The sequence below is a fragment of the Oryctolagus cuniculus genome, chromosome 6, assembly GCF_964237555.1.
Source record: "Oryctolagus cuniculus chromosome 6, mOryCun1.1, whole genome shotgun sequence".
NCBI lineage: Eukaryota > Metazoa > Chordata > Mammalia > Lagomorpha > Leporidae > Oryctolagus > Oryctolagus cuniculus.
Window position 1 is genome coordinate 94,521,137 of NC_091437.1, and position 14,261 is coordinate 94,535,397.

Consider the following 14,261-nt stretch of genomic DNA (forward strand, 5'->3'; position numbering starts at 1 on the left):
GCCTGAAGTCCATGCAGCAGTGATATGCAACATCTAGTCCTCAAATAGCAGCATCAGCAACAGTATCTCTTGGAAATTTATAAGAAAAAAAATTTCCTTGGACCCATCTTAGATCCACCAAGTCAGAAATTCTGTTGGATCCCAATAATTGTGTTTTATATTCCAAAGACTTCTTTGAAGGTGAGGGAGTGGTTCTATCTGCTGGTTCACTCCCAAATACTAGCAACACCTGGAGCTGGCCTACACTGAAGCAGATACTAGGAACTTGATCTGGGTTTCCTACTTGGTGGCAGAAACTCAAGTACTTGAACCATGAGCTGATGCCTGCCAAGGTGCACATTAGCAGGAAGCTAGGTTGGAAATAGAGTAGCCATAACTTGAACCAGGCACTCTAAGGAAGGAGACAGGTGTGCCAAGCAGTATCTTAATCTGCTGTACCACAATGTGTGTTCAAAGCAAGCTGTGTTTTACAGAGCCCTGCAGGTGAGTCTGATGAATTTTAGAACTTGAGAACCATTAAAATAGAGTGTTAATTTTTCTGCATTTTTGCCAAATCTTTAATATTTTAGGGTGGTAAATATCATTCAAATATACATGTATCATTTTTATTACAAAGCCTCCCATGTGTAAGATTTCTAAAAATTTACCAACTTCTCCTGCATCATCCGGCATGTACCTTCCATATATAATCCCTGTCTGCAATCCAAATGCTTTTCATAGTTCCAATTCTTCTAAATTTAAATAGTGATAGCATTAAATGCCATAACTTAATGATACTTCCAAAGGTATTTTGCACATAGCCATACTTTGGGAAGATGTTAAAATATGCTGAGTTTCTAAGGATCACATATATAAGAAAAAGTGGATCCAAACCTTAAACTCAGTTCTACCTGAATACAAGCTCCTTGTCTCTTATATCTTTCTGCTAAATTTTTTGAGACAACACCTAAACATTACTCCAGTTGAAGAAACACTTATTGATAGATGTTCTATAAATTAAAAACAAAAATAAGAATGTTATATGAAAATCTATTATGAGTTAGGGATAGAATTAGGACTTAGTATTTCTGGTGGTAGAACCAAGATGGTGATCAAGTAAGAGGTCTTGACACCCACCTCCCCACAGAGACACCAATGTGGACACCAGGTCACTTTTGTAAGAGCTATGGAAGCCGGGCGAGAGATCACAGTGCCTTACCTTGTTCATCAGAAAGTAAAGAGTTGTCTGGTGCAGCTAGAGAGATGCCTCCTACTTGGGGGGGGGGGGGATGCAGAGGGAGAGAATGAGGGAACTGAACCCCAGTGCTACTGCAAAAAAAAAAAAAAAAAAAAAAATCAGACTGAGCACTGCTGCCCTGGCCACTATGGAGTGAATATTTGCAGATTTCACCACCAGGAGGCCTCAGCCATTCTTTCCCCAAAATGCAGGGCAAAAAGTGAAACTCCTACCACGCAGAGAGGTAGGAGAAGAAGCTTATGACTGCTTCTCAGATCTCAGAGCTGAGCTTATCTCACTGAGGCCTAGCAGCTGGTAAATCCAAAAGGCCTTTAGCCCTGGGTTTGTGCTCAAAGATGCAGACTCAAGACTGGCCTGGATTCTGTCAGAGCTGGCACTCTAGGGGTTTGGACTCAATTTGCTATGTGTCACTGCTGGCCTCCAGTGGACTTGGCAGACACCCCTGGTACTTTGTAGGGTACTGTGACTATACGAATCACGTGTGACCAGCCTGGGGCCACTTTGGGTGCCCAGAGGGCTGCCTTTATCAATCTTTTCTAACCATGAGCAGATAAGGAACTGTGTCTTTGGGACTCAGTGTTGGACTGGTAAAACCCAACTGGATAGAAACTAATGGTTTCTGTCCCGAGGCACGTGCCTTTGGACAGAGGCTCTGGCTTTGCCCCATTATCAGGCAGAACCCTGCACCTGGTGAGAAAGACTTGTTTGGGAGCATTTCACTATCAGCCTCTTGTGGGGTTAGGATGAAAACAAGGCTTGATGACTTTGAGACTTAACACTTGCATGAGTAGCTGAGGGGTGCCTCCATCACCCCTACTATAACCACATAGATAGCAAGGAATCACAAGAACATTTTAGGACTCTGCCAGACTGATCACACCCAGCACTTAGCTGATCCTAACTATCTGTCAAAGGCAGTGCAGGAAGACAGAGCCTCTGGACTAGATTCTGTGCCCAGCAGAGTTCTGTGGTTCCAATTGAGCAGTCTCATATCTCAGACATTACCGGTGACGGAGAAGTGTGGCACTGGGAAGTGAGCCCCTCAGCAGAGGAGAGATCACAGCATGGTCAGCGTTGCTCTGGGTATGCTGAGAGCTCTGGATGGGGTCTGGTATTGTGGCATTTATGGATATAGGGCAAGGAGTCTGAGCCTACCACAGCCTCAAGGAGAAGCTTGTAGTGATTGACTACCCATTTTTAGATAATACCCCTGTTCATATTGAGCAACATATCAACTGCAGGTTTGAGACAAAACTGAGTTTGGGTAGTATTGTAAAATTGAAGCATTAAAATATATCAACAGCAGACCTGGGGCAAATCATGACTTAGGGTGTTATCTAGTGTTGAAATAACAGAAATATTCATAGGCTCAGAGAAATTAAAATAATCAGAGTGTTTAGAATTTCTAGAATGACAGCCACAAATGAGTCCAGATTAATATAACTGATCTTTTAATGCACAGATGACATAGTACAGCAACAAGCAAAAAGAACTGCTAAGAACCAAGACCTCACCTAAAAAGAAAAATAAGGAGTTGGAAACCAAACATCTTAAACATTTGGGAATTAAATTTCTGAATGCGCAAATGAAATTTAAAGTAGCTACTTTAAGGAAACTCAGTGAAATTAAGGAGAAAACAGAGATATGATTCTAACAGAAAACCTGGTACACAGATGGTTCTAATTAAATAAAATTAAGTATAAATCCTTCACCTGAAAAGTCCACCTACTGAAATTAAAAATATGATAGGAAGCATCAATATCAGAATACAACAAACAGAAGAAAGAATCCGTGAGCTCACAGACAGGCTATTTAAAAATATGCAATTTGAGGGGAAAAGGAGGAATAAGAAAGTTATAGGAGATATAACATGAAAAGAGTATATATTTAAGTTGTTGGGATTCAAGAGAGACTTGAGAATGCCAAAGAGGTATAAAGCATAATCAAAGAGATAATGATAAAAAATGCCCCAACTCTCAAGAAAAATACTAATATCATGATGCAGGGAGTTAAAAGGTTACTAGTCAGATTCAACTCAACCAAGTTACCCTAAGACATATTACAAGCATGCTCTCCAAGGTTAAAGATAAAGTAGAAGATTATCAAAGCTTCAAAAGAAGCAAATTACACAGGAAGGGGTCTACAAACTTCTCATCAGGAAAGTTAGAGGTCAGGAGGGAGTGACATGAGACTTCTACACTTTTGAAGGTAAACAATTTGCTAGTCAAGAATATGATATCCAACAAAGTTATCCATCAGATAATAGGCAGAGGCAATGGCATTCCCATGAAAACAAAAGCTGAAGTATTTATGGCTACCACAGACTTGTGTTATAAGAAATGTTAAATGGAGTTCCTCCAAGTTAAATAGATGTGAACAAGTAAGAAGAAAATATCAGAAGGTACAAAATTTGTAGGTAAGAGTAACTATAAATTCAGAAAGTGTTAATTACTTAAACATGGTAAGTAATCAAGTTCTATATTTCTCATAAAGAATAAAATAATTATACTTGCTAGATTAAACCTGAACAAACAGGCAATATTGAAAGAGGTCAAATATAACAACAAAAATTCAAAACATGGGAAGGAATGGAACATAAAAGTAGAGTTAAAATTTCTTATATCTTTGTTTCTCACTTGTCCATTTTCCTATATTTATAATCAATATTAGGCTTTTATTATTTTAAGATAGCTTTTTAGAACCAAAAGAAGTTTTTTGTAAGCCTCATGGTAATCAGAAAACAAGAATCTATGTCAGACTTAAAAAAATAATAAGCAAGGAATCACAGTATTGATTAGAGAAAATCACTAGAGAAAATCATGTAGCTACTGATGAAGACCATAAGAGGGAGAGAAGGTCTCTAAATTAAAGTAGAAAACAAGTATCAAAATGACAGTAGTAAGATTTTATCATTAATAACTGCTTTAAATGTCAATGGAATAAATTCTCCAATTAGAAGGCTTAGAGTGACAGAATGGCTTAAGAAACGGGACTTAACTATAAGACTAAGGACACACTTCTAATGACACAGTCACTGAAAGTGAAAGGATGGGACAAAGTTTTCCAAGTAAATGTAACCCAAAAGAAAGCAGGAGTAGTCTAGCCTCTATCAGAAAAAATATTTTAATTCAAAAGCAGTATAAAGAGAACAGGAAGATCATTATGTAATGATGAAGGGCTCAGTTCAGCAAGAGGTAATAACTAATATGCATCCAATATTAGAGCACCCAAATACATGGAGCAATTTTTAAAGGCTTATTTTATTTACTTGAAAGTCAGAATAACAGGGAGAGAGGAGGGACCAAGAGAGGGAAAAAGGGATCTCTCTCCATTTGTTCACTCCACAAATGGCCAAGGCTGGGTCAGAAGCTTCCTCTGGCTTCCCACTTGAATGCAGGGGCCCAAGCATGTGGGCAGGGAGTTAGATAGGTAGTGTAGCAGCCAGAACATGAACCAGTGCCCATATGGGATGCTGGCATCACAGGCTGTGGTCTTAGCCACTACACCACAGCACTGGTCCCAATGCTAATTTTAATACACCTAAAACACATAGAATCCACTACTGTATTAGTAGGTGACTCTAACACTACACTTTCAGAAATGAACAGATCATATAGATAGAAAATCAACAAAGGTTCCATCCTAGAGCAATTGGACTTAATGAAGATCAATAGAATTCTCCATCTCACAGCTGCAGAATGCACATTCTTCTCAACAGCATTTTTCATGATATATCATATGATAGGTCACAAAACAAATCTCAAAAAATTTTAAAAATATAAATCATAGTATGTTTCCTGTCCACAATGTAATAAAACTAGAAATCAATAACAAGAAAAACTTTAAAATGTTCACAAATACATAGAAATTAAACAACTTACTGCTGAACAATCCATGGGTTAAGGAAGACATCAAGGAGGAAATTTTAGGGGCTCATGTTGTGGTGCAGTGCATTAAGCCACTGCCTGTGACGCCACATCCCGTATGGGTACCAGTTTGTGTCCTGGCTGCTCCACTTCCAAACAAGCTTCCTGCTAATGGCCTGGGAGCAACAGCAGAAAATAGACCAAGTGCTTGGATGGCTGTCATTCATTTGGGAGACCAGCATGAAGTTCCTGGCTCCTGGCTTTGGCCTGGTTCAGCCCTGGCTATTGCAGACACTTGGGGTAGTGAAGTAGCTGATAAAGAACTAACTCTCTCTATGTCTGTATATCTCTACATATAATTCATTAAAATAAATAAATAAATCTTTTTAAAAGGAGTAACTTTTAAAGGTTTTGAAATGAATGAAAATGGAAACTCAACATTCCAAAATCTATGGTATATACAAAAGCAGTACCAACAGGGAAGTTTATAGAAATTGATTCTTGCATCAATAAAATCAGAAAGTTCACAAATAAATAACTTATCACTGTACCTTAAAGAATGATGAAAAACAAGAACAAATCAAAGTCAAAATTGGTGGAAGGAAAGAAATACTAAAACCTGGAACAAAGATAAATGGAACTGAGACCAAATAACACCAAAAAGTCAATGAAATATAATTAAGAATTAGTTATTTGAAATGATAACCATAACTGATAAACCCTCGCTAGACTTATCAAGAAAAGAGTGTGAGAGGATTCAAATACATAGAAACAGAGATGAAAATGGAAACATTAAGACCGATACCACAGAAAAACAAATGATTATTAGAGATTACTATGAACCAATATATGTAACAAATCTAGCCACCTAGAAGAAATGGACACACTCTTGAATAAATATACCTTACCATAATTGAATGGTGAGGAAATACAATACATAAACAAACTAATAATGATTAGCACGTTTGAATCAGAAATAAAAATCTTCCATCCAAGAAAAACCCAAGACTAGATAGCTTCATTTCTGATTTCTACCAAATTTTAAATAAAAAATCAACAGCAATTCTTCTTAAATTACTACAAAAAAAGAGAACAGGATGGAATTAATTCAAATTCATTCCATTGAAGCCAACGTTGCCTTAATACCAAACCAGAACAGGGAATAACATAAAAAGAAAGCTACAGGCCACTATTCTTGATGAGCCTAAATGCAAAATGCTTAACAAAATACTTGCCCATAGAATCTAACAGCACATTGAAAAGATCACTCACTATAATCAAGTGGAATTCATCCCAATAATGGAAGGATGGTTCAATATAAGCAAATCAATAAACACAACACCTCACTTAATCAGAATGAAGGACAAAAAAAAATCAAAAAATCATCTCAATAGATATAGAAAAGGCATTTGATAAAATTCGACAACCATTCATGGTTTTAAAAAAAATCATGCCAAATTAGGTAGAGATGGAAAATACTTCAGCATAATAAATGAAATAAATTAAATACCAACAGTTGGGGCTGATATTATGTAATAGAGTGAGTTTAAGTGACCACCTGGGACACTAGCATCCCATATTGCCACAGTACATGTTCTGGCTATTCTACTTTTGATACAGTTCCCTGTTAATAGCCTGGGAAAGCAGCAGAAGGTGGCCTAAGTTCTTGGGTCCCTGCCACCTACATGGGAGACCAACATGAAGCTCCCAGCTCCTGGATTCAGCTTAGCTCAGCCCTGGCTGTTGCAGCCACTTGGGCAGTGAACCAGCAGATGGAAGATTTCTCTCTCTATTTCTCTCTGTCTATATATCCCTCCCACCACCACCTCATTCTCTGCAACTCTTTGAAATAAATAAATAAATGTTTAAGAAAAATGAGAGCTAACAATATATTGAAGGTTTGCTCTCTAAGATTTTGAACCAGACAAGGATGCCAACTTTCAGCACTTTTATTCAACAAGACATTGAAATCCTAGCAAAGCAATTAGGCAAAAGAAAGAGATAAAAGGCTTCAAAATTGTAACAGAGGAAGTCAAATTGTCACTCTTTGCAGATGACATGGTGTTATTCATAGAAAACCCCAGAGACTCTACCAAAAAGCTATTATAACAATAAAGAAGGGGCAAGTGCTGTGCATCTGCATCCTATATGGGCGCCCGTTCTATTCCTGGCTGCTTCTCTTCCAATCCAGCTCTCTACTGTGGCCTGGGAAAGCAGTAGGGGGTGGCCGACTCCTTGGGCCCTGCACCCATGTGTGAGACCCAGAAGAATCTCCTGGCTCCTGGCTTTGGATTGGCTCAGTTCGGGTCATTGCAGCCATTTGGGGAGTGAACGGTAGATGGAAGACTTCTCTCTTTCTCTCCCTCTCACTTTCTATAATTCTACCTCTAAAGTAAATAAATAAAATCTTAAAAAAAAACAATAAAAAATTTCAGCAAAGTTGTGGGATACAAACAATGTACAAAAACAGTAGCATCATAAACACTAATAGTGAATCACTTGAAAACAATAAAAATATCAATCTCATTTCCGATAACTACGATAATACAAAATAAAATACTGTGGAACAGTGGCTGGCAGTGTGGTGCAGCTAGTTAAGCCATTACTTTCCATGTTGGCATCTTACATTCAAGTGCCAGATTAAGTCCTGGCTACTCCACTTTCCACCCAGTGTTCTAATGTGCCTGAGAAGGTATGGAAGATGGCCTAAATACTTGGGCTCCTGCCACCCATGTGGGAGATCAAGATGCAGCTCCTAGATCATGGTTTTGGCCTTGACCAGACCCAGCTGTTGTGGTCATTTGGGGAGTGAATCAGCAGATGGATGATCTCTCTCCCTCCTTCTGTCTCTGTAGTTCTCTATTTCACATAAAGAAATAAATCCTTCTAAGAATGTGCGAGAATGAATTTTTAATAGTTACTTATTTATTTAAAAGGCAGAGTTAAAGAGAGGCAGAGAGAGAGACAGATTTTCCATCCACTGGTTCACTCTCCAGATGGCCACAATGGTGAGAACTGTGACTACCAGGAGCCAGGAGCTTCTTCTGGTCTCCTTTGTGGATGCAGGAGCCCAAGGACTTGGACCATCTTCTACCACTTTCTCATGCCATATCAGAGAGCTGTATTGCCAGTGGAGCAACTGGGACTAGAACTGTTGCCCATATAGGATGCCGGCACTGCAGGCAGTAGCTTTACCCACTGTGCCACAGTGCTGGCCCCAGACAATAAATTTAATCAATGAGATAAAAGATCTCTATAATGAAAACTATAAGTGATTGATGAAATAAATTGAAGATGACACAAAAAATAGAAAGACATTGTGTGTTGATGTATTGGAAGCATCAATATCATTAAAATATGTATATTACTCAAAACGATTTAGAGTTTCAATGCTATCCCTATAAGAATCCCTATTATATTTTTCACAGAACAAGAAAAATGCTAGTAAAATGTGTATTAAACCATAAAAGATTCCAGTGGCCAAAGAAATCTTGAGCAGAAAGAACAAAGGAGGAGGCATTATCCTACCTGGTTGTAAATTATATTAGAAAGCTACAGTAATTAAAACAGCATGGCTTTAGGCATTAAAAACAGATCCACAGACCAATTGAACAGAATAAAAATCATGGAGGTAAGCACATCTACAGCCAACAGATCTTTGACAGGGGTGCAAAGAGTGTGCATCTGAAAAGAATAGTCTTTCAATAAATGGTGCTTGGAAAACTAGATATACTCATGCAGAAGAAATCTGACCCCTATTTTTCACCATGTACAAAAATCAATTAAAAATGACTTAAGACCTAATTGTGAGACCTGATAACTTGAAAGTATTTGAAAAAAACGTGGAGAAAACCCTTAAGACTTGAAATGAGTAAGAATATTCTAGATTAGGTCCTACATTCACAAGAAATAAAAGCAAAACTAGACAAATGGGATTTCATCAAGTACGGAGTTTTTGCATGAAAGAAAAGCAATCAGCAGTGTGAAAAGACAATCTACAGAATGCCAGAAAATATTTTCAAGCTTTGTGTCTGCCCGGAAGTTAATATCCAGAATATATAAGGAACATAAACAAGTCAATAACCAAAAACCAAATATTTCAATTAAAAGTTGGGCAGTAGATTTTAAACAGACATTTCTCAACAGAAGACACACAACGAATGCTACTGAACCTAAAATCATCAAAAGAGCTGGTGGCCTGTAAGTGCTATTTCTTTGCTGTAAAAGTAACCTTGTCCACAGGCCTATGGCAGCAGGCTAAAAAGTGTGAAAATAGTTTAACATTCTGAGTTGACAGAGCTTTAATAATGTACAGTGATTTCTAAATAGTTCCTGTTTTTTAACACTTTAACAGATGCCATTCTAGGTTAAACTGGGTTTGTCTGCACTAAATTATATGCAGAGTTAACTTGAATCTTTTATGGATTATGCATTGATTCTAACAAAAACTGTCATGGCCTTAACAGAACTCATCTTATTAATATAGTATAGTTCTTTAAAGCACATAATTTATATTGAATACAATTTCATTTGTGAAACTGTAAATAAGAGCTTTTGTACTAGCCCAGTATTTATTTACATTGCTTTGTAATATAAATCTACTGCTTTAGAGCTGCATGCAGTTTACAGTCGTACATACTGCTCATCTGTTCTTCATCTGGCATTGTTATGATTGAGTGATCTCTACGTTTGATTCCAGAGGCTATATTGAGTTTTTGAGTAACATTGATTTATCAGATTTAATTTGCTGATGGAAACATTTGTCTCACGTTAATAACTTTTTTTTAAGAACTTACTTGTAAATACTCTGGAGTTTCTAATTTGTGATGTCTTTGTATTTCTAAGACATACATTCCAAAGAGCTCTAACTATGATTGATTTTGATTACTACAGAAGGTTCTTTACTGGTCTCAAACTCTGGATCTTGGATTGGAAAATTTTCTAATGTCATTCTCTGAAAATTAAAGCAATTGCTCCTATTTTTAGCAAAGCTAAATCTTGCTTATGGGCAATTATGTTGTTTTCATGAACTGTAAATAGGAAGTTGAATTTCAGAGATAGGAAGGGCAATTCTGGATAATTTCCCACTCTGTTTTAATTAACTGAAGTCTAAAAGGAAAAAAAATAGCAAATGAGGATGGGTAGTTTTTTATTCTAAGTAGTTTTTATTTTTTCCCTATTCTTTTTATTTATTTATTTTTTTTTTTTGGTCTTAATGTTGTATCTGTAACCAATCTATACATCATGAGTTGAGTCAGAACCCTTAAAATATCTTTTTTTTTTACAGGCAGAGTTAGACAGTGAGAGAGAAAGAGAAAGGTCTTCTTTTCATTGGTTCACCCCCCAGATGGCAGCCAGGGCTGATGCGCTGCACCAGTCCAAAGCCAGGAGCCAGGTGCTTCCTCCTGGTCTCCTATGTGGGTGCAGGGGCCCAAGCACTTGGGCCATCCTCCACTGCCCTCCAGGGCCACAGCAGAGAGCTGGACTGGAAGAAGAGCAACCAAAACAGAATCCAGCACCCCAACTGGGACTAGAACCCCGGGTGCCAGCGCTGCAGGTGGAGGATTAGCTTAGTGAGTCACGGTGCCGGCCAGAACCATAAAATATCTAATAGATGTCTTTGTTGTCTCCTGGCCTCTGAAATGGGCTGTTGCAGTATCGCAGGCCCTTCCTGGTCCTCAGTTGTCTCACCATGACATTATGCCCTCTTGAAAATACACTTCCAGTTTTGTGCACCTTGTGAAGACCAGGCTTGTGTTCAGTTTGGCAGCTGTGGAAGGAGGTGCTAATCTCTTAAAACACCATTCCTGACTATTCCATGAATTCTGTTCAAGCATATTGTACAGAGACATGCATTACAGCTTGACAGAATATTTGCTTTTTGGACTCTAGCTCTGTCAGAAGTCAAGGAAAGGTTTTTAACCACTTAAGTCTTTGCAAAAGAGGAAGTTCTCCCCTTTCAACCAATTCAGCTTTGTTTTATATTTCATTTAGTCTTTAATTAACTGGTACTTTGCAGTAACTTGTATATAAAGTGCTAGAAGATCATGTTTCCCATAGTGAATAATGGTTAATAAAAATAAACGCATACCTAGAGTTATTTCTATGGTATAATTTATGGTCATTAGTTAAAAGTTCAAAACATGAACTGTTAAAAGTACTTTGAAGTACTTTCATACACCTCCCTAATAATTGCAGATACAATCAAAAAGTTATATCTTGACACACAAATGGATTACACCAAATTTTATATAAATATTTTAGGTTCTCTAGGTGTTCAGGTTTTAAAATTAGAAGATACCATGATGATTTATTGGCATTTGTATTTACGTATTTCCCAATGGTTAGCCCATCTTATGCACCCTGTGAGTGAGTTTGGAACTTCCTGTCATGTAACATTTCTCTAGTCCACGAGTTTACAATATTACAAACTGTATTATTTCATCTAGTCCATTGCTTAATCTGTGTGTTTTTGTTTCATGAATGATTATATTGTGGTTACTATGCTAGCATGGCAGTAATTCAGATAGCTTTGTGTTGGGTGATGGTTTTTTTTAAGTACTTCGCATGAAATACTTTATAATGATGGAATTGCCTTTTCTTTTTGTCTTGTGATGTTTTTTGAAATAAAATTAATATTTCATGCAAGTAGTACTATTATACCCATCTTAATTACAAGTGTCTTACTTGTACTGTATCACATTCCATACATTCATTTAATTCTTAATAAACTGTTCACTTTTTTTTTTTAAAGAAAGACATACAGATAGCCAGCAGGTACATGAAGAGATGCTCAACATCACTAATCATCAGGGAAATGCAAATCAAAACAACTCTAGTAAGGTTGGATATTACCAAAAAGACAAAAGATAAACAGTGTTGGTAAAGATGTGGAGAAATGGGAATACATTCACACAGTTAGTGGGAATATAAATTCAAACAGCCACTGTGGAAAACAGGATGGAGGTTTCTCAAAAACTAAAAATGGAACTACCATATGATTTGACCATCCCTTTTCTGGGTATAGAAACAAAGGAAATGAAACTGATCTGTCAAAGTTCAGCTGCATGTCCATGTTTATTACAGCACTACTCAAAATAGTCAAGAAATGGGAACAACTTAAGTATCTATGTACTGATGAATTAATGAAGAAAATGTGCCAATAATACACAAGGCAATATTACTCAACTATCAGAAGGATGAAATCACGTCATTTCCAACAACATAGATGGAAGTGAAAGTCATTATACTAAGTAGAATAAGTCAAGCACAGAAGAAAAATATCCAATGACCTCACTCATATGTGGAGTCTAAAAAATAGGTGATGTCATGGAACTTAAAAATGTAATTGTGGTTACCAAACGCTGGGGAGGGCGGTTGATTGACAGGTAGGAGGTAAAGCTAGATAGATGTAAAAAGTCTTGGTTTTCTATTGGACAGTAGAGTGACTACAGGTACTATTAATATGCTGTATATTTCTGTTTTTCAAAAACCTGGATAATATGATTTTTGACACTTTCACTATTAATAAATGTTAAATATTTGAAAAGGTGAATATATTTACCCAGATTCAATATTACAAAATATATACATCACACAGTATCCTATAATTATGTACATTTTCACATATCTCTTAAATATTTTTAATAAAAATTTTACAGATTCAAAAAAAGAAAATATGTGTTCAAATATCTTTGGTGGATATCAAGTTAAATGATTTTCTTACTTTTAAATGATGTCTTACTTTTATGAGTTTTTAAAACACTGCTATGTATTTTGGTCCTCCAAAACTCAGATATACTATGCTTTCCAAATTTCTTTGACCAGCGAGTTAGTTGTTTGTGGACTATGTATATTAGCCCCTCATAAGGGTAGTGATCCAAGATATGCTTTGAAAAATCTGAATTTAATCTTTCCTTTCTCTTCAATGTGCATGGAATTGTATCTCACATTATTTCCTTGTTTCACATGCTTTACGTTGTTTTATGTTTTGCTTTGTTCCTGCTGCTCCAGAACCCTCACAGTCATATGTCCCCTGGTTCCACTAGGCACTGTTTTTCCCTTTCTTCAGAGATAGCCTCACATTCCACTTTTCTGCCTCAGGGCTATATTCAGAGGAATTAATTTTAGCATGTAATGCTATGTACCAGGCATTAAAAATGGTGTATGTGTGTGTATATGCAGTACCTTTTAGAAATCTCATAACTTCATGATGGTAGAACTAATTTAGAAATCCTATAGTATGTAACACAAATGTGTGATGAATATACAAGGCTAGGGTAGCAACCCATAGAGCTTTGCCTTCCCACCTAACCCATGTTAAGCACCAGAATTATGACTGCAATTTAGTGAATCGGGATTTCCACCTTCTGTGTGCATCTAGAACACTACCCAGGGAGGAAATTTTGCCCTAGATGTTTTTTAAAGGATAACAAACACTTACTTTGAAAGTGATTGAACTGTGGAATGAGACTAAATACACCATTAAAGTTAACTTACATGTATTTGCAGTTCACCATATATAATACAATTTTATAATTTATATAATAAAAGCATAAAATTATATTAATTTCAATTAATTTTCATAAGAAATTTGCTAACTCCCTAGGGAATTTTGTTTGATAGATTTTGAAATTTTGGTCATGGTGCAGCATATTATCTCTTTTTCTTTCATTGTGCAGGTTCTGCTGATCTTCTTCTTTGTGTTCCATGCTCTTCTTGTCCTACCCTGATCTACTCTGGTATGTTTGCTCAGGGCAGTTACTGTTAATGCAATGTAATCATGGGTACTACCTAAGCTACTAAAATTTCAGAGATTTCTAAATACATACTCTTCATGACTTAATAAGAAACGATTTCCATCAAGGACCCTGTATAACATTTCTCCTTTTCCCTTTCATAATCTCAAGTTCTCAGGGTCCTCATTTAATCTATATCCTCTCATGTCTAGGTGAGGGAATGGGGATTTTTAAACTCCTTCCCCATAAAAGGAAATTAACTTCTAGATCTATATTCCCTCACTGTGCATACCATGGAGTTTATGACACCATTAAATATCTCCTGGAGTTACAGCATCTCAGTCATTTCACATCCATGAACATAAGGCTACTGTAGGAATTGGTCAAACAAGGTTAAAAAAAACAGAAAGAAGGACTGGT

The 14,261-nt window shown here is 36.8% G+C and overlaps 1 protein-coding gene across 1 annotated transcript in view; it reads left to right on the forward strand.

Annotated features, from left to right (window-relative positions):
- The window catches only part of C6H8orf34 (chromosome 6 C8orf34 homolog), a 491,602-nt gene that overhangs the window by 463,727 nt on the left and 13,614 nt on the right, over positions 1–14,261 (forward strand). Inside the window, 1 exon segment of the mRNA XM_002710514.5 lies at positions 13,785–13,844. Coding sequence (XP_002710560.2) covers positions 13,785–13,844 — 60 coding nt within the window.